This window comes from Microtus oregoni, unplaced genomic scaffold (assembly GCF_018167655.1).
Source record: "Microtus oregoni isolate MIOR12 unplaced genomic scaffold, Mior012 000031F_ref0000149, whole genome shotgun sequence".
Lineage (NCBI taxonomy): Eukaryota > Metazoa > Chordata > Mammalia > Rodentia > Cricetidae > Microtus > Microtus oregoni.
In genome coordinates this window covers 21,892,554-21,910,966 of record NW_024543090.1, presented here as the reverse complement: position 1 = coordinate 21,910,966, position 18,413 = coordinate 21,892,554, and the positions used below count along the sequence as shown (strand labels likewise).

At 41.5% G+C, this 18,413-nt stretch overlaps 1 protein-coding gene across 3 annotated transcripts in view; it reads right to left on the bottom strand.

The window, feature by feature from the left end:
• Snap23 (synaptosome associated protein 23) overlaps window positions 1–16,510 on the bottom strand; it is a 29,768-nt gene extending 13,258 nt beyond the window's left edge. For 2 of the 3 annotated variants that reach the window (XM_041679031.1, XM_041679033.1), the window contains exons 1-5: window positions 16,425–16,510; window positions 1,356–1,423; window positions 1,188–1,261; window positions 504–545; window positions 93–141 (exon numbers count right to left, since the gene is read on the bottom strand). In XM_041679031.1, the coding sequence (XP_041534965.1) occupies window positions 93–141; window positions 504–545; window positions 1,188–1,244 (148 nt within the window). In that variant the 5' untranslated portion in view covers window positions 1,245–1,261; window positions 1,356–1,423; window positions 16,425–16,510. The remainder of the gene's footprint in view (window positions 1–92; window positions 142–503; window positions 546–1,187; window positions 1,262–1,355; window positions 1,424–16,424) is intronic. The other variant, XM_041679032.1, reaches the window with a different exon arrangement.
• Window positions 16,511–18,413: the final 1,903 nt, after the last annotated feature.

The following is an 18,413-nucleotide window of genomic DNA, read 5'->3' as shown; positions in this document are numbered from 1 at the left end:
CGGCCGAAGGTTGAATTTTTTAAGAGGCTGATTTTATAGGGACTTTTGCAATGTAAGTCAAACTGAAGAGTTTCTTCAATGCTTCAACTCACCTCCTTGCTCATCCAGCATAGTAATAGTCTTGATTCCTGCATCCTGAGACTAAAAGGGGGAAAGGAAGATGAAAGTACAAGAAAACAGTTTAAAATAACAGCAAAGCCTGCAAATCCTGACAAATGACAAAGGTTCATATCGAAACCAAGTTCTCAGGACCTAGCATCACAAACAGAACTGGCTGTCTCGCAGCCACACATATTAACCCTAAAGCAATTAAGTCGGAAGCTTATTATAAATTTATCTTCCCTGCCCATATTCCAATATTTTCAAAGAAATAAAAAATAAATGGCTTATCAGTGCATCACTGGACAGTCTTCAGCAGCTTCTGGTTTCAAATAACATCAATTACAGCTAGTGCTAATACCCCTTCCATACATTTCTATATGTGAAGATTGAACATTTCTTACCTCTATGGCTAAGCCCAGGATTCTCCTTGTACTTTCCAAAGACTAGGAAGAAATACAAAGTTAGTTATAGCATTCCAAAAACTATAGGAAAACAAATTGATCACAGGCTATATTTATGATGCTACTTAATTGTTAAAACTTGCCAGCACATCCCCTTCTTTACAAGAAAGCAAAAAAGGAGATCACTCCACTTTCATCTTCTTCCTACTAGGCACTCCTTAAGAGACTGCAGATGGTGGAGTCAATGCAATTTCACACAGATAGGCAGAAATATGTTATTAATATAGATTTTAAGGAATCATTAAAGTTCATAATTCCTTCCAGGATTGCAAGTAAATGTTAAATACTAACCACCTTAGAGGGACCAAGAAAAAGCCAAAGTGGTCTCTAAAAAACCACTCTCACTTTTCTGTAGAAATGGAAACAGGGGCCTGCAAAATGTCTCATGAGGTAAAAGTGCTTATACCAAACATGGAATCCACGTGATGGAAGGAGAGAACAGAGAATGACCCTTGGAAGTTGACTTCTGACCTTCACATGCATCACACACACACACACACACACACACACACACACACACACACGGGGGAGGCGGGTGGAGGGAGGGGAGAGAGAAAGAGAGAGACTGGAAACTAAATTAATTAAAATGTAGTAAAAAATTCAAGTTAAAAAAAAATCATTCACCTCATCGGTAACTTGGTGAGCCCTTAGCTGAATTTCTTCTGACGACAGATTATCCATGATGGATCAAAACTATACTGGACAAAGAAACAGAATATGGATACTCTAGAAGAATAAGGATACAGAAAAGTTTGAGCAAAAATAATGTATTTATGGGATTTAGGTACTTACCAGGCAAGTAGGATAAAAGAGACGATTTCATTACCTGTTCACCTGTACCACAGAGTCAGGAACTCAAGCTAAGAGAAAAAAATAAATATTTATACAGACGTTTTATTTATGTCTGAATAAAGAAAGCTTGCCTGAAGATCAGAGGCCAAAACTAAGCCACTATAGGCCAGACAATGTAGTCACCCGCCTTTAATCCCAGCTCTAAAGGGAAATATAAGACAGGAGGAGACAGAGGCTCAGGGCTCAGTCTGCAGTCGCCCAGCCTTGGTAGAGGTAAGACTTTCTAGTGGCTTGGTTGTTTTGTTTTTCTGATCTTCAGCTTGAACCCCAGTATCTGTCTCTGGGTTTCTACCATTTGTGCTACATTTGGCGACCAATGTCTGGGGTACAAATTCACATAAAAGCTGCTGGCACAGGCTGGAGCTGCACCTGAGGCTTCCACTGGAGCTACACAGGGGGCTCCAGCCCCACCCAGCTAGGCTTTTCTTTTTTCCTCAACCTTTGACTTAGTTGGGGATTTTTCTGTTTTAGCCTTCAGGCAGCTCCTCAACACACGTGCTTTTTCTGAACAATGTCATGTGTGTTTTTCAAACAGTGTCGCTGCCCCCCCATGGGTTGCGGGATCTCCTTGACACCTTTCTCAAGCTGCTGCCAAACTAGGCAGCTGCCTTGAAATCCAGTCAGGCCTCTACTGTTCTATGCAGCAGCGATAAGCCTCACACCTTCATCAACACTGTCGGTAGATTTGGTAAGACAATTGGGAATTCTTAAAGGGAGGAATTAGTTAAAAGAAAGAGATTTTCCCCCACATTAAAAAATGGAAAAAAAAAACATTATAATGGAAAGATTTGGGTCTCTGTATGATAATAGGCTGGACAGTCTGAGAATGGAGCAATGACATGAGAGGACATCTAATTTAGATGTTTATGTAAACATTAGCTTTATTATTTTTGTCTTATTAAAAAGCTGGTTAATCTGAGATAAAGGCCTTTGAAAAACCTAATAAAACAGATCACAGAGATATTTAAACCCAGACAGAAGAATTTAATCGAGAGCAAATTTCAGCATTGCATTACAAGAACAGAGAGGAACAGCTTAAGGTTTTCAGAAAACCAACCTTAATATTTCCAGTAACCTTACAGGAATTGCCAAGTGGCGGAGACTCTGCTACAGTAAACTGGACTTCTGTGCCAATGTTACATTTAAGGAGATTCAAGGAAGCAATAGTCTCATATGGCATTACATTCACCTTTTGTGAAGCAACTGTTAAAATTGTGGTCAGTTTGTAATAGAATTATCCCTAACAACTGGATAGATTTGGTTAAAGGCGTTTTAGAGCCTTGTTTACAATTACAATGGAGTACCTGGTTCAGAGAAGAGGCTAAGATTATTGAACAATGGAATAAAGACAGAGAAATCTCCCAATATCAAATTCTTGGAGGAGATTACGCTACTATAGAAAGGCAGGTGATTTGTAGTGACCACACCCTGGATTTATGCCACACAAGAGCTCTGAATGCTTGGGATAGAATTGGAGAAATAGGAAAGAAAATTTGAGTCATTAACTAAAGTTTTTGTTTTTTTTGTTTTGTTTTTGGTTTTTTTTTTTTTTTTTTTTTTTTTGGTTTTTCGAGACAGGGTTTCTCTGTGGCTTTGGAGCCTGTCCTGGAACTAGCTCTTGTAGACCAGGCTGGTCTCGAACTCACAGAGATCCGCCTGCCTCTGCCTCCCGAGTGCTGGGATTAAAGGCGTGCGCCACCACCGCCCGGCTCATTAACTAAAGTTATGCCCCAAAAAAGTCTTTATGAAATTCTTACAAAAATTGGCTTCAGCAGTAAATAGAATGATACCCAATTCAGAAGCTAGACAAATAATAATTGAATCTCTGGCTTCTGAAACGTCAATTCTGTATGCGAAGGGATAGCTCGGCCATTAAAAGCAAGGTCAGCAGCTTTGGAGGAATGGATCTGAGATACAATTAATATTGCATCTCACGAACATGTTGATGCATGGATGGGTAATTTCTAGACGTCTGAGGACAAATCAAAATGTCAAATGTTATAATTGTGGCAAAGTCACAAAGACAGGATATTCCTAGAAACAATGTTTTTTCTAAGAATAATCCATTCAGAATGCCCCTCCCTTCTGGGTTATGTGGAAGGTATGGCAATGGCAGGCATCAGACTAAAGAATATAGGCCAAGGAGGAATATTCATGGCAAGCCTTTGCCATAGGGAAACTCCTTGAGGTCCCTATGCCAGAACTAGTTCAGTTGTTTCCTGCTGTTGTAGAGGAAACGCCTTCCCAGAGCAACTGAAGAACCTAAAGCCTGTTGTAGAGACCTTACTGTTCTAGGTAATAAAACAGCTATAGAAGAGGGAACTAAAAAATTCAGAAGAAACCATAAAGCGAGTATTTTGGCAAACTTCTATAAATGAACAAAGACCAAAATTAAAAATACGAATAAATGGAATCATTAAAGGTCTTGTAGACACAGATGTGGATATAACAATAATTTCATCAGAATCTTGGTATCCAAATTGGCATACATTCGCATCCTCTTCAGGATGCAAATGTTCAGTTTTAGGGATTGGAACTTTATCTCAGGTAAAGTAGAGCATGAGATGGGTCAAATGTATTGGACCAGAAAGACAGAGGAATGTTAAAACCATATGTGGCTAACATAACAATGAATTTATGGGGATGTTTTTTTGTTACAGCAATGGAATACTCGGATTAACATTCTCCTAATCTTAGAAACAAACTATAAATTAACATATGTTTCTTGAAAAAGTATTAGGTTTTATAAAGAACAGTCACCAACCATTCAGGTTGTGCAAGAACAGGGTACAAGAGCTGCTGATATTTTAAAGGCACCAACAGCTCTACCTTCAAAAAGGTTGACAGACAAACCTCTCTGAGTTGATCATTGGCCTTTAATAATACAAAAAATGCAGGCTTTAGAACAACTGGTACAAGAGCAACTAGATGCTCAGCATATTGAAGAATCAAACAGACCTTGAAATTCTCCTGTACTTGTCGTTAAAAAGAAATCTGTTTTGCTTTTATTTGTTGTTTTGTTTTGTTTTCTGATACCTGAGACTCTCTTCTAACACTTGTCAATGTAATATCTGTGCCGTGACATAATATGGGCTCAGAATCATACATACACAGGCACATATTATTTATACATGTACATACATACAAATATAATATAAAGCTAGAAAATGCAGTGAAGAAAACCTGTATCTGTCCCATGATGCTTCCACCTTACATGGGTTCCAGCAGCAAACTCGAGACAGTGTTTCTCTGTAGTTTTGGAGCCTATCTGTCCTGGCTCTTGTAGCTCTTGTAGACCAGGCTTGCCTCGAACTCACAGAGATCTGCCTGCCTCTGCCTCCCAAGTGCTGGGATTAAAGGCGTGTGCCACCAATGCCCAGCTTTGCTTTGCTTTTCTGATCTTCAGCTTGAACCCCAATCAATATCTGTCTCTGGGTTGTTATTATTCATGCTACAGATATTTAATGCTATTAGTACAAGAAATAAGCCTAAAACACAGGAGAAATATATTTTTTTTTAGTCAAGCAGTTCTATATCCCAAGCGGGCTTGATCTTGCTAACACAAGAGGATGACCTTGAACTTCTGATCCTTCAGTTCTGCACATCTTGTGTGCTGGGAAAACAGGGTTTCAGGAATGCTAGGACAAGCACTCTACTCACCAAGTTACATCTCAAGAATCAGGTGAAGTACTCTTTCCAATGGGAAAGTGGTTCTTGGCTTAAAAAGCAAGGCATCAATGAAACACACACTTTGAGAGAATATGAGAATGAGTTGCTAGGCGGGGGAGACCACTCAATGAGTAAAAGCACTTGCTCTGTAAGCACAAGCCCCTGCGGGCATTGAGATGGCTTCAGTAGGTCAAGGTGCTTGCCATGCAGCCTAGTGGCCCAAGTTTGCTGCTGGAACCCAGGTAGAGTGGAAGCATCATGGGACAGATACAGGTTTTCTTTACTGCATTTTCTAGCTTTATATTATATTTGTATGTATGTACATGTATAAAAAATAATATGTGCCTGTGTATGTATGATTCTGAGCACATATTATGTCACGGCACAGATATTGCATTGTACATGTGTTAGAAGAGAGTCTCAGGCATCAGTCTTCACCCTCCACTGTGTTTGAGACAAGGTCTTTTTTTGTTCTCTGCTGCTTATACCAGGCTGCTGGGTCCAGGGATTTTCCTGTCTCCACCTCCCATTTAGGCATGAGTGCTGGGATTATACTTGCGCTTCTGCACCTGGCTCTACAGGGCTTCTGGGCATCTGAACTCACGTTCTTTTGATTGCATGGTATTGTGATATCTTGTTTATGTTCTGACAAGCCTTGCCTGGAGATCATAGGGTGGGAGCTAGAAGTTGAGCAGCAGTGGCACGCGCCTTTAATCCCAGCACTCGGAAGGTGGAGACGACAGGAAGTGATAAGGTGGGGTGTAGACAGGTTCTCAGCCTCCTCTGCTTCTCTGACCTTCCAAGTTTTTACTCTGATATAACTCCTGGTTTTTACTGATTAAAAATTAGACTAGTTGGGTTGTGGTGGTGCACGCCTTTAATACCAGCACTCAGGAGGTAGAGTCAGGCGGATCTCTGTGAGTTCGAGGCTTATGAGAGCTAGTCTAGGACAGGCTCCAAAGCTACAGAGAAACCCTGCCTCGAAAAACAAAAACAAAAAAACACACAAAAAAAGATTAGACTAACGCTTCAGCATAGCAATCACTTGAACCCACTAAGACCACCTCATAGCTCTATATTACATTTCTGAAAACCAATTATGAAAGCTCTTTGTCTATAATACAGATAACACCTGGCTCACATTCCAGATTTGCTGTCTTGAAACATTTTCATTCTTGTTTTTGAGAAAATGTCTCATGTAACTCAAGATGGCTTCAAGCCTGCTATGTAACTGAGGAATACTTTGAACATTTTATCCTCCTGCCTCTACCTCCCGAGTGCTGGGATTAGAGGTGTGGATCACCATGTTTAGCCTTGGAAACTTCTGATTATATTCAGTGGGGGATGTCAGCAGGCAGAAGAGCAGAGAAGCTACTGAAATGCCCAACACTCACTCTGAAAACTGATCAACAAAGAATGATCAGGCACAAATGTTAAAGTGTTGAGGTCAAGAAGCCTGCTGTGAACTATATCGATAAACAGAGAATCAAATTAGCCAGAATATATTACTAGGCTACATTTTCAAAGGGAACATGTTTTGCTCGTTGTTCTAGGTCTAACACCTAACAGAATCTGACAGTGCATTCTTGGAAAATAACCAATGAATGAACAAACAAATGGAGAAAAAGGGTGCACTCTCAAAGCAATGCAGCTCTTAAGAAAAGAGTTGCACACAGTAGCAGCAAAAAGCAGGCAAACAATCACTAAAACCACACCCCAAAATCCACCACTGTAAGTGTGTGATATGGAATTAAATGGCCAGTTGGTCACCGGGAGATTTCCTCTGCTGGAGCTGAGGGTGTGGCTCAGTGGCAGAGCGTTTACTTCATATGCCCAATTCCCTTTAGTGCAATAATCATACACTTTTTCATCTTCTGTGTATTGGGAATTGAATTCGAGGCTTCAAATACACAAGGCAAATGAGCCACAATTCCCAATCCTTTAAGTTTTATGTGTGACTGTGTTTGCAGTTAAATGTACCACATGCATTTAACTAAGCCTCAAAAGTTCATTTAAATAGTATATTTGAGGTCACTGAGATGGCTCACAGGGTAAAGGTGTTCATCCAAATCTAAGGACCTGCGTGCCACCCCTGTACCTAGACAGGAGGAGAAAGTGACGTCCCAAGTCCTCTGAACTTCCACACGTTCCCGTGTCACATGTGTGTGCGTGTATACATACAAACACACAAATAAAACAACTTTTACAGGCAGCAGAATTTACAATCTAACTTCATATTTTCCATACCTGTGACTCAGGTAAAATATTCACACACTAAGATATATGAATAAGATATACTGATGCTGATGCTGGACAGATGGCTCAGTGGTTAAGAGCACTGGCTGAGTTCAGGTCCTGGCATCCACATGGTGGCAAACATCTATCTGTAACTCTAGTTCTAGGTGGTCTTAGGTCCTCTCCTGACCTCCAGCACCAGGCACACACATAGTGTACAGACATACATGCGGCAAAACACCCAAACAAAATTAATTTTAAAAAAGATATAAAGGCCTTTCTGAAATTAGCAACTATTCACTCATTAGATATTAACATAAAATTGTGTGCTTTATTAATTTGCTAATTGTTTAGGAACCTTTAGTTTTGTCATAAATATATATACCAAGCTATCATATCTCTCTGGGCAAAGTGTGGTGGTACAAACTCAATCTCAGAACTCAGGAACTTGAAAGAGGAGGATTAGGAGTTTGAAGAGACTAGACAACACAGCCAGTCATGAGACAGTATGGAGGAAGAGAGATGTAAGGGAGTTATTTTATACCCTGTCACCTTCAGATGTTCCTTGTTCTACTCTTGTCTGGTAGATTCTGGCTTCTCGGCCACTTCCTAGAGCCCTAGTCAAAACCTGCTCTTCCCAAACAACATGCTCCAGAGTCACCCATGGTGTTCCAGTGAGTTAACTCCTTAGTGGCCAACAGAGGGACAAGAAACAAAAAGAGCACTACACACTAATCATTAGTCCTTGCAAACAGCACCTCATCCGGCTTTCAGACAATATAGTACAGATACAGAAATACTGTGGGGGTAGGAAAGCCCAGATCTCTCAAACACACAATTTTGTAATTCTATTCCTACTGTTAACTCTTGCCAACTACAAGTCATTGTTTACTGCCTTGCTAAAGAAAACAAAAATCTCAAATGGGTTCAAAGAGAGGCTCGAGTCTATAGCCGACTTGTTTCAAAACGAAACACTAAGAACCTGGCCTTCTAAACTAAATGAGCTGTAGTTGGAAAGTGGATGAGTCAGGTGACAGTGAGGTCATCTGGAAACACGCCCTTACCATGAACTCAAGTTCTGCTTAACACTTCCCCCTTCTCTAAGCAGAGGGCTGAGGATCAGGAAGGAACAAAAGGCCTTGCAGGAAGCAGGCATGTCTAACTTTGGGATTCTTTCAAAGGTTATTTTTGTTAATGTGAATATAAGAGTTTATGTGCACCAATGCACACAGGAGCTCTCAGATGCCAGAAGAGGTTGCTGTTCTTTGACCTTCATGGGTACACACACACACACACACACAAACACATAAACACACAAACACAGTAAACAAACAAGACTCAGTTTCCTCATTGTAAGTAGGGACAATAACTTACTTTGCAGATTTCTGGTGAAGATGTAAAGGAAATGCAAGCAGCTGGGACAGCACAAGCCTGTATTCTCTGTACATAGAAGCAGGAGGACCAGGAATTGCAGGTCAGCCTGGGCTACAAAGGATGATTCTCAAAACAAACATAAGTGGGTGATCCTTCAAAATTCTTAGCACAGCCAGACGTGGTGTCAGCGCACGCCTTTAATCCCAGCTCCTGGGAGGCAGAAGCAAGTGGATCTCTATGGTTAGTGAGTTCCAGGTTAGCCAGAGCTATGTAGAGAGATTGTCTTAAAACAAAACAAAACAGGCAGGGCAATGGTGGCGCACGCCTTTAATCCCAGCACTCGGGAGGCAGAGGATCTCTGTGAGTTCGAGACCAGCCTGGTCTACAGAGCTAGTTCCAAGACAGGCTCCAAAGCCACAGAGAAACCCTGTCTCGAAAAACAAAAACAAAACAAACAAACAAAAAACACAAGTCCTTAGCACACTCACTGGCATGTGCCTGGTATTCAATAAATGCTACCCATAGCCCCCCACCCTTCCTTGTTTTGGAGGGTTTTTTTTTTTGTTTGAGAAGGTCTCATACAGCCTAGGCACTGACCTAAAACTTACTATTTGTGGGTGACTCTGAATGTCTGTTTTTCTCTATTTCCCATATGCTAGTCTATGCCAACAAACACCATTTAAAATTTGGATAACTTCTTTTTGCTATTTCTTTTTAAAGATTTATTTATTAAGCATACAATATACTGCTGGAAAGGTGGTTGTGAGCCACCCTGTGATTGCTGGGAATTGAACTTGGGAACTTTGGAAGAGCAGCCTGTGCTCTTTACCCTCTGAGCCATCTCTCCAGCCCTTTTTTTTTTTTGCTATTTTTAAATGTACAACTAATGGGTCCTAATATTACAAAGGTTGAAGTAGTTGACAAAACAACATATTTTTTTATAAATCTAAAAACTTAAGATTTCCCTTAAATGGCCTTTTCTCTTTCTTCTGCCTTCATAAGTAATAAACAACACAGCCAGGTGGTATAAGTGCACGCCTTTAATCCCAGCAATCAGGGAACTAGAGGCAGGCGGATCTCTGTGAGTTCGAGGACAGCCTTTTCTACAGAGTGCGTTCCAGGACAGCAAGAGCTATACAGAGAAACCCTGCCTCAAAAAACGAAAGAAGAAAAACAAACCAACCAACCAAACAAACAAACAAAACATGAAAAAGAATAAAAGGTAAATAATGTAAGTTTGTTTAATTAAAAATGCACTATAATTACAGCAGAAAAAATATAAATTGAAAAAGTAGAGATTCATCAAAATACTTCTAATTGGCTATGACAGTACTCAAAGTAGACATATCAGCAAATGCCCAGAGTCCTACCATCTGGAAGACTCACAGAGGACTGTGAGACCCAGGATAGACTGAACCATAGGGAGTTCAAGGCTACTTTGAGCTACACACTGAGACCCTGTTGAAAAGACAAGGAGGATGGGGTGGGGTGGGAATGGAGAGTACTTGGTAGTCTTACAGAGAGCCTGGGTTTGGTTTACAGTTCATAACTCCAGTTCCAGGAGATCTGACTTCTTCTGGCCTCCTCACCATGTACACACATGGCGCAATACTTGTATGCAGGCAAAAAGCACACGAAAATAAATAAATCTTTTCAAACTAATTTTTTCTTCTTTAACCCAATTTCCCAAATTGCTTGCTATAGGGTTAGAGTGTAAATTTCACAAATTTATCTTCATAAATAAAAATTCTTGGTTTATGACAACCAAGAGACTATATTTATGCTAAATGGAAAAAATAGGGGACTAGAGACATGGCTCAGAAGTAAGAGCACTTACTGCTCTGCCAGGACCCTTTGGTTCTTAGCACCATAAGGGGGGTGCTCACAACTGCCTGCAACTCCAGCTCTAGGGGGAATCTGACGCTTCTGGTCTCCACAGGCACACACTCTCATGTGCACATACCCACACACACACACACACACATGCATTAAATTATACACATAATTTAAAAAAAAAGTGGGGCAGGGAGGCAGACCTCTGTGAGTCTGAGGCCAGCCAGGCTATATAGTGTGACCCTGTCTCAAAACACAAAAACAAACAAAAAGAATGGAGAAAATAGAGCAAGAAATAAGTTCTAGACCCAGGTTCCAAAGTATATATCAATTCCTGGATCTCGAGAGAAGTCTTGTTGTTGGTACATATAATAAGTCTAAATTATTGGAAATATTCCCAAATGTTGGCAGATGATCAACTTCTCTGAATCATAAAAGAACAGAAAAAAATAACAGATTTGTCTGAAGCACAGCTAACAGAGGTTTAGAGGAAAACCTTTACTGCAGCTTAGATGGAAAATATTTCACATGAGGCAGCAAAAATCGGTTCAAACAGGGTCTGAACAAGTTATTAATAATTTTTGACATAAAATGAGCAAGTGGATAAAAGAATCCCATAAAGAAAGCAAAGACTGTAGCTGGAAAAGAGAATTTGTAACAAGCTCCTTTTTACAAACACTCTCACACAGTGTAAAAGAAAAAGAAGACACAAAATGGACAATAGTCCTTCCTTACCAGGGGATACACTGCAATAGCCCCGTCCACTTCAACAGTGAATGACTGAAATTACAAAGGGTGCAAACCCATACACGCTCTTCTCTGTACAGACCCATGATAAACATTCATTCACCTTTTCACTTGAAGAAAGCACTATACAGCTTCAGCAGACATATGTGAATTGGCACCACCACTATCAGGTTTATTATTAAATTTTATTATTAAATAAAGGTTACTGGAATGAACATAAACACTAAGATACTCAAGTCTGATCAAAGAGATAGCCATGAGGCTCTCTACCCGTGGACCTGACTCTATTACCAGAATGTTTGAGGAGATGATCAGGAAACTTCTAGGTAAACTTGGAATCAGTTAAGAGTCTGGATAGTTTGGGGTATATATTTGTTAGGTATGATAAAACCTTGCCAATCATCTTTAACCCATACAAGATGGTCCATGTCACAATACCTTTGTTTTAAGCTCTAGATCAGTGGTTCTCAGCCTGCAGGTCACAATCCCTTAAGAGGTTGCATATCAGATATCTTGCATATTGGATATTTAATTATGATTCATAACAGTGGCAAAATTACAGTTATTTTTTCCTGTGTTCATTCATTCATTTTCCTTTTTCTTTAAAAAAATTTTTTTTTTTTTTTTTTTTAAATATTTATTTATTTATTATGTATACAATATTCTGTCCCTGTGTATGTCTGCAGGCCAGAAGAGGGCACCAGACCTCATTACAGATGGTTGTGAGTCACCATGTGGTTGCTGGGAATTGAACTCAGGACCTTTGGAAGAGCAGGCAATGCTCTTAACCACTGAGCCATCTCTCCAGCCCTTTAAAAAATTTTTATACTGTTTTTATTGAGCTATATTTTTCTCTGCTTCCCTCCCTTCCGTCCTGCAAAATTAGTTACGAAGTAGCAACAAAATAATTTTATGGAGCCAGGCAGTGGTGACACATGTCTTTAATCCCAGCACTCGGGAGGCAGAGGCAAGCAGATCTCTGTAAGTACGAGCCATGTCTCGAAAAACCAAAAATAAAAATAATTTTATGGTTGGGGGTCACAACATGTGGAACTTGAAGGGCCATGGTATCAGGAAGCTGAGAACCGCTGCTCTAGACGCACAAGTGTATGAGCGACATACCAACACACGCTGTACTTCTAGACGCCAAAGAGAAATGGTAGGGAACAGATGAACAAGTGTATGAGCGACATACCAACACACGCTGTACTTTTAGACGCCAAAGAGACATGGTAGGGAACAGATGAACAAGTGTATGAGCGACATACCAACACACGCTGTACTCGAGAACAGATCAAAGAATAGACGGATTACAGAAAGTAAGACAGAACCTTAGATATAATCATAAGTCATCAGGCAAAACAATTTAACTCAGATTCTCTCTAGAGCTATATTTTACTACTGATTCCATTTTTTGTTTTAATTGTGTGGGAACCATAGCCAGGTGTGATGGTCCGCACCAATGTTGGGAGGATGAGGCAGGAGCAATACTACAACACTACACCAAGGCCGGCCTAGGCCGCGCGCATGTGCGCGCACATGCACACACACACACACACACACACACACACACACCTGTCTCAAAATATAAAACAACAACAACCACAAAGGTTCCTTCCTTTATTTCCTCTCTCTAGTTTCTTTTGTACCTTCTTCTTGTGGATAACATTAGCCATTCTTATATGGAGACTCCCCCAAACTATGCAGATGACGTGCTGTAAGTGCGCCATAGGATCGTATCTATTCTAAACATCTGTGTAGCGAAACACATGACTCAAGACAAGAATCGAGTGAGTCAGAAGGAACCAATGGAAACAGGAACCCAAAAATTACACTGCAGTTTTACAGAAGTTCATATTTTAACTGTTTGGTGTCTAACACCCAGCCTTCAAGCTTAGGTCAGCTTTGGAATCTCCACAATTCTACCCTAAGTAACTTGGGGGTAATCCTGGGTGAATCCAATGACATTCCCCCTGCAGATGTGGAAGGTGAAAAAGCCACCTGAACACCAGCAGCTGTCTCTCATTGCTGGGAAGGATAACAATCCAGCAGGCTAAGAATGTTAGATACCAAGTTTAGGTAAAGATGTACGACAACTCTTCATCTCATTTGAAACGCTTCTCCAACCATCCTTATGTGAGTTCGCTCTAAAATGTATTACATTAGATGTATTCTGCAGTTTCCAGAGTAGGCTAAAAACAGCAATTAGCATATACATACAGAGAACATCAGTACTGCGGTCTCTAAGAAGAGTAATTCCAAAGAACATTAAAGAATGGTGTTCTCCAAAGCTACAGAGAAACCCTGTCTCGAAAACCCAAAAAAAAAAAAAAAAAGAATGGTGTTACTGGGGCCAGCAAGAGGGCAAGAGGACTCAGTGGGTATGCGGGCTTACATACTTGATTACCGGAGTTCCATCCCAGGAATCCACAAGCTGTCTCTGACTGTGGTATGTGTACAACCACCATAGTGATTTGAATGAGAAGGGTGCCATAGACTTGAATACTGGGTCCCCAGTTGGTGGAATGGTTTAGGAAGGAAGGATTAGCAAGTACGGCCTTGTTGGAGAAGTTGTCCCTGGGCACGGGCTTGGAGGATTTAAATGCCCATGCTATTCCCAGTTAGTTCTCTCATCCTGGTGCTTGTCTAAGACATGAGCTCTCAGCCATTGCTCAAGTGCCAGCTCTGCTTGCTGCCCTGCTCCCTGCCGTGCTCCCCGCCGTGCTCCTCGCGTGATGGCCATGGACTTTAACCCTCTGGAAAACTGCAAGGCAGATAAACGCTTTCTTCTAGAAGTTGCCTTGGTGATGGTCTTTTGTCACTGAAATAGTAAAAATGAACTAAGACAGAAGCTGGTACAATTTAGACCAGGATGGCGTCAAACTTAAAGCCATCTGGGCCCTCAGAATGGCTAGCAGGCAAAAGTTCTTAAGTCAAGCCTGACGACCGGAATTTGATCACTGGTACCCACATGATGGAAGCAAAGAATGGATTCTTACAAGCTGTCCTCTGACTACCTACCATGTGTGCACCCCTCAACACATACGCATACAAAAAATAATAAGTAAAATGTACAGCAAACAAAAACTCAGCAATTCTCCTGTCTCTGCCTCCAAAGTGCTGGCATTACAGGCATGAGACACCATACCCAGTTGACATAATGCTTTCAAATCCTGCCTATTGCTTACTTAATTCTTATACTTTAGTTTCTTCATTGAGAATAATTATGAGTAAATCAAGTTACATGGTTAACTCAGGCAAAATATATATCAGCAATACCTACTCCTAGAAAAGCAGTTCAGATGGAAGTGTACTTAGCATGCAGGAGGGGCCCTGGATTTAATTCCCAAGCACCAAATAAAGCAGTGCCTAGAACAACATGTTCAGTATAGTGTCTCTCTCTCTCTCTCTCTCTCTCTCTCTCTCTCTCTCTCTGTGTGTGTATATATATATATACACATATATATATATATGTCTGTATATATATATATTTGAGATGAGGTTGCATGAGATTGCTGAGGGCCACCTGAAACTTGAAATTTTCCTGCTTTAACCTTCCAAGTAGTGGAGATTATAGTAACTGCCTCATAATTATTAAATATGTTATTATGGAACACTGTCCTCAGAGCATAAACAACCATTACCATCTTAATCAGAGCAACTGTGATTAGTCACAAAAGGTTCTCAAAATTGGGCCTGTTGACCTTCCCGGGGTAGAATGAGAAGACGGGGTGTCATTAGATTCTCACCTGAGATTCCAGCCACCCACTCCCAGCTCTGGCCCAACCTCACTTGGTCTTGAGGGTTGCTACAGTGTGGAAGTAGAAAGCTAGAGGAAAACCTGACAACAAAGGAACAACAACAAAGAAGCAAAAAGTCCTACCAAGTATGATAAATATTTAAGGTACAGGCTAAGTTATTTAATCATTTACTTTAACATGACCTCTCCCAGTAGCACAGTAAGAAGTATTTCTCCTGTTTGTTCTTATCTACTTCAAAGTGTTCTTTCTATTATATCTCAATACATCATATTACAAATAACAAGTGTCCAATGGCTACCTTGGGCATCAACTTTGCTAGTGACTGAAATATTAAAATTTCTTACTTTGACTAAGTTTGGATTTTAAAGTACTTAAGCTTTAATCTCAACACTTGGGAGGCAGGCTGGTCACTAGGTTCCAGGCCAGCCTGGGCTACACAGTAAGATCACGTTTTGTTTTGTCTGTTTGTTTGTTTTAAGTGCTTTAGCAAATGAGGTCTCACAGGTTTTAAGCGTCGTATTCTCCAAGAGAAAAGAACCTGAGAATGATCCATTTTACCTGGCTGTGACTGAACTACCAGTATTTTACCAGGAAAGGCAGCAGGGCAGAAGAGGTTATTTCAATGCTTACAATATCTTGTAGAAAGAAACTACACTATTTTCGAAAGGCTGAGAACATGCTGTCAAAAAGTTGCCTGTTTCTAAACTCCCCTGCAGTCAATCATCCCCGTCTCCAGGCCAAACCCACCCAGATGACAAGCAGCAAAAGAGAAAGTTCTCTCTCTCTCCTCAACCCTGACGTCTTTCACTTCCTCCACCACCAGTTTGCTTTTCCTAACAGTGCAGTGACTAATGACTAAGGACGAAGAAAAGGAGTGTAACAAACAGTACTTCAAGATACTTTTCTCAAACCAACTACTCCGAGCCCAATTTAGGTAAAAAGTTATCCTTTGACTGCCCGTGCTCTTGGTATGCGCCCGCGGGGAAGTCAAGGTAAGTAGGGACATTCCTAGACAGTGAAGTGTGCAATGCCACGAGCCTCGGGGTCGGTTTTCTCAACAACTATCTCAGAACTGTGTGGTCATTAGGGGCACCAGGCAGTCTGTTAAAACTAAGGAGCAACACCGAGGCTGGAGGTGAAAGATGGGGAGTCGAACCACACAAGTCCAGGGCACCACCATCGCGCCTCCCTTCCTGTGCTGGGCTCGCGCTGGTCGCCAACGCCTGGCGTCCTTGCTTTCGGCCCAATCTACCGAGAAGTGGCCGGAGTTCACTTCTCCCCTCAAGTCCGACCCCGTCAAAATTCAACCATCACCACACCCTCTTTCTCCTCGGAATATCAACCTATCCTTTCCACTGACCAGCTCTCAGTCACATTCCAAAAGACTCACCGGGCTGCTCCTGCCTCTCCTCTCCAGCCCCGGCAGATCGGACACTCCTAGATAGGACCCGGTGCTAACTCGCGCGCATGCGCCCCCCTGAGGACTTCTACGCCTGCGCACTCGCCGGGAGCCGTGGGGTTAGACACGCCTCTACAGCTGGAGCCAATCACCGTGCGAGGGGGGGGCGGGTTAACTCGCTTGCCACGCAGGCGGAGAGCCTGGGAACTCACCCGTTAACCAGAGAGATTCCCCCAACCCCCGCCCGAGGGTGGGAGGAGTTCTTGCACCCAGCCTTACTCACGAAAGGCTGCTGTTTGCGGGACACCTAAAGAGTTTGCACACCTAAGAAAAGTTGGAATGACTGTCGAAGTCTACAGGATGTTTTGATTCGTCTAAACCGGAGAAATAGATGCGTTAACACATTACAGTAAACAGAATACGGTGCACAGGAACTCCGGGCTGCCTTTGGCCCACAATGAACAAAACTTATTTTGAGGGGTGCCTGTATGGTTACCGCAGGAAGTTCCTCTTAGAGTCACGAAGGATAAGTAGGAAGCCCTCCGGAAGTCAAGGAAATAAGAACTTTGCCGGCTGTGACAATGGGATGCCAAGAACAACGAGGCGCCTTCTGGAAGTTTCTTGAGGTTCATTCTTGTTAGAAGTTTCTTTCTGAGTCCAGAGAAATGAAGGCGTGATAGCTCACATCGTGTAGTTCCCAGGCTATTTCGAAGGCTGAGGTTGGAAGATCACCTGACTTCTGGCATGTAAGGCCAGACTGACGACATACTGAGATCCTGTTTCAACACCAACTCCAGAGGAGGAAGAAAGTAGGGGCTATCTGTAAGGTAGGGGAGAAAGGTAGCACTTAGCACACCAGAGGCTTATCCCTGAGTCCATCAACAGCAGCGCTGGGAGTCAAGCTAGGAAGAGAGGCAGCTCTTTAAAGAGTAAATTTTGGAATAATGAGCCAAATAATAATTCATTTTATGGCCATTTAATTACTAAAGGATTTTAGACCACTTGCCCCAAGAATTCTTCCAAGCACCTCTAGGAGTAAAGCCAAATGCTAGCAATCTAGAGAATAAAACTATTTCAAAGAAATAGTATCTTCCTAAGTTATAGAAGATGAAGCTTGGGAAATGTCTTTTAAATTTAATAACCTGGGAGTGGTGACAGTTGACAAACACTGCAATAGTCTGGAGAGGGGAGAGAAATCAGGACAGATTATAAAGAGCCTCTGAAAAGGGAGAAATTATGTGTTCTGTTCGTTTTTATTTTATCAGAATGAAGACAGGAAAACATGAATATGGGAGAAAAGACCCAAATGAGAAAAACGATTGAATTTTTAAAAAGGGTGTGCGTGATAATCTAGATAAAGATTTTGAGAGGGTTAGAGCTGAAGTACTCAAACCACTGATGGAGTTGGTGGTGCATGCTTGTCTTTAATCCCAGCACTCAGGAGGCAAAAAAAGGGGGATCTTTTTGAGTTTGAGGCCAGCCTGATCCATATAGCTCCAGGTCAGCCAGAACTGCATAGTAACCCCTTGTTTTAAAAATAAAATAAAATCATGGTTTGGAGAGATAGCTGTTCTTCCAAAGGACATAAATTCAGGGGCCTCCACAGGCACCATGCACAAGGATGGTACACAGATATTCATGCAGGATAAACATACAGGTAACATATAAAGAATTTCTTAAAAATCAAACTGATAGGAAACCTAGGATAGTGGCATAATTCTATAATCTCAGTATCACGAGATGGTGGATTACAGTACAAAGTCATCGCTGACTATACAATGATTTTGAGGCTAGCATTAGCTACCTGAGACCCCATCTCAAACAATAAAACCCATAGGACAGAGGCTGCTGGCAAGAAGGTTCATCAGATAAAGGCAGTTGCTATCAAGCCTGAAGACCTGATTTCCATCCCTGGAACCCACACAGACATGGGTCCCCTGACTCTATATACGTCCACCAGATGACAAGAATGTTGCTCCA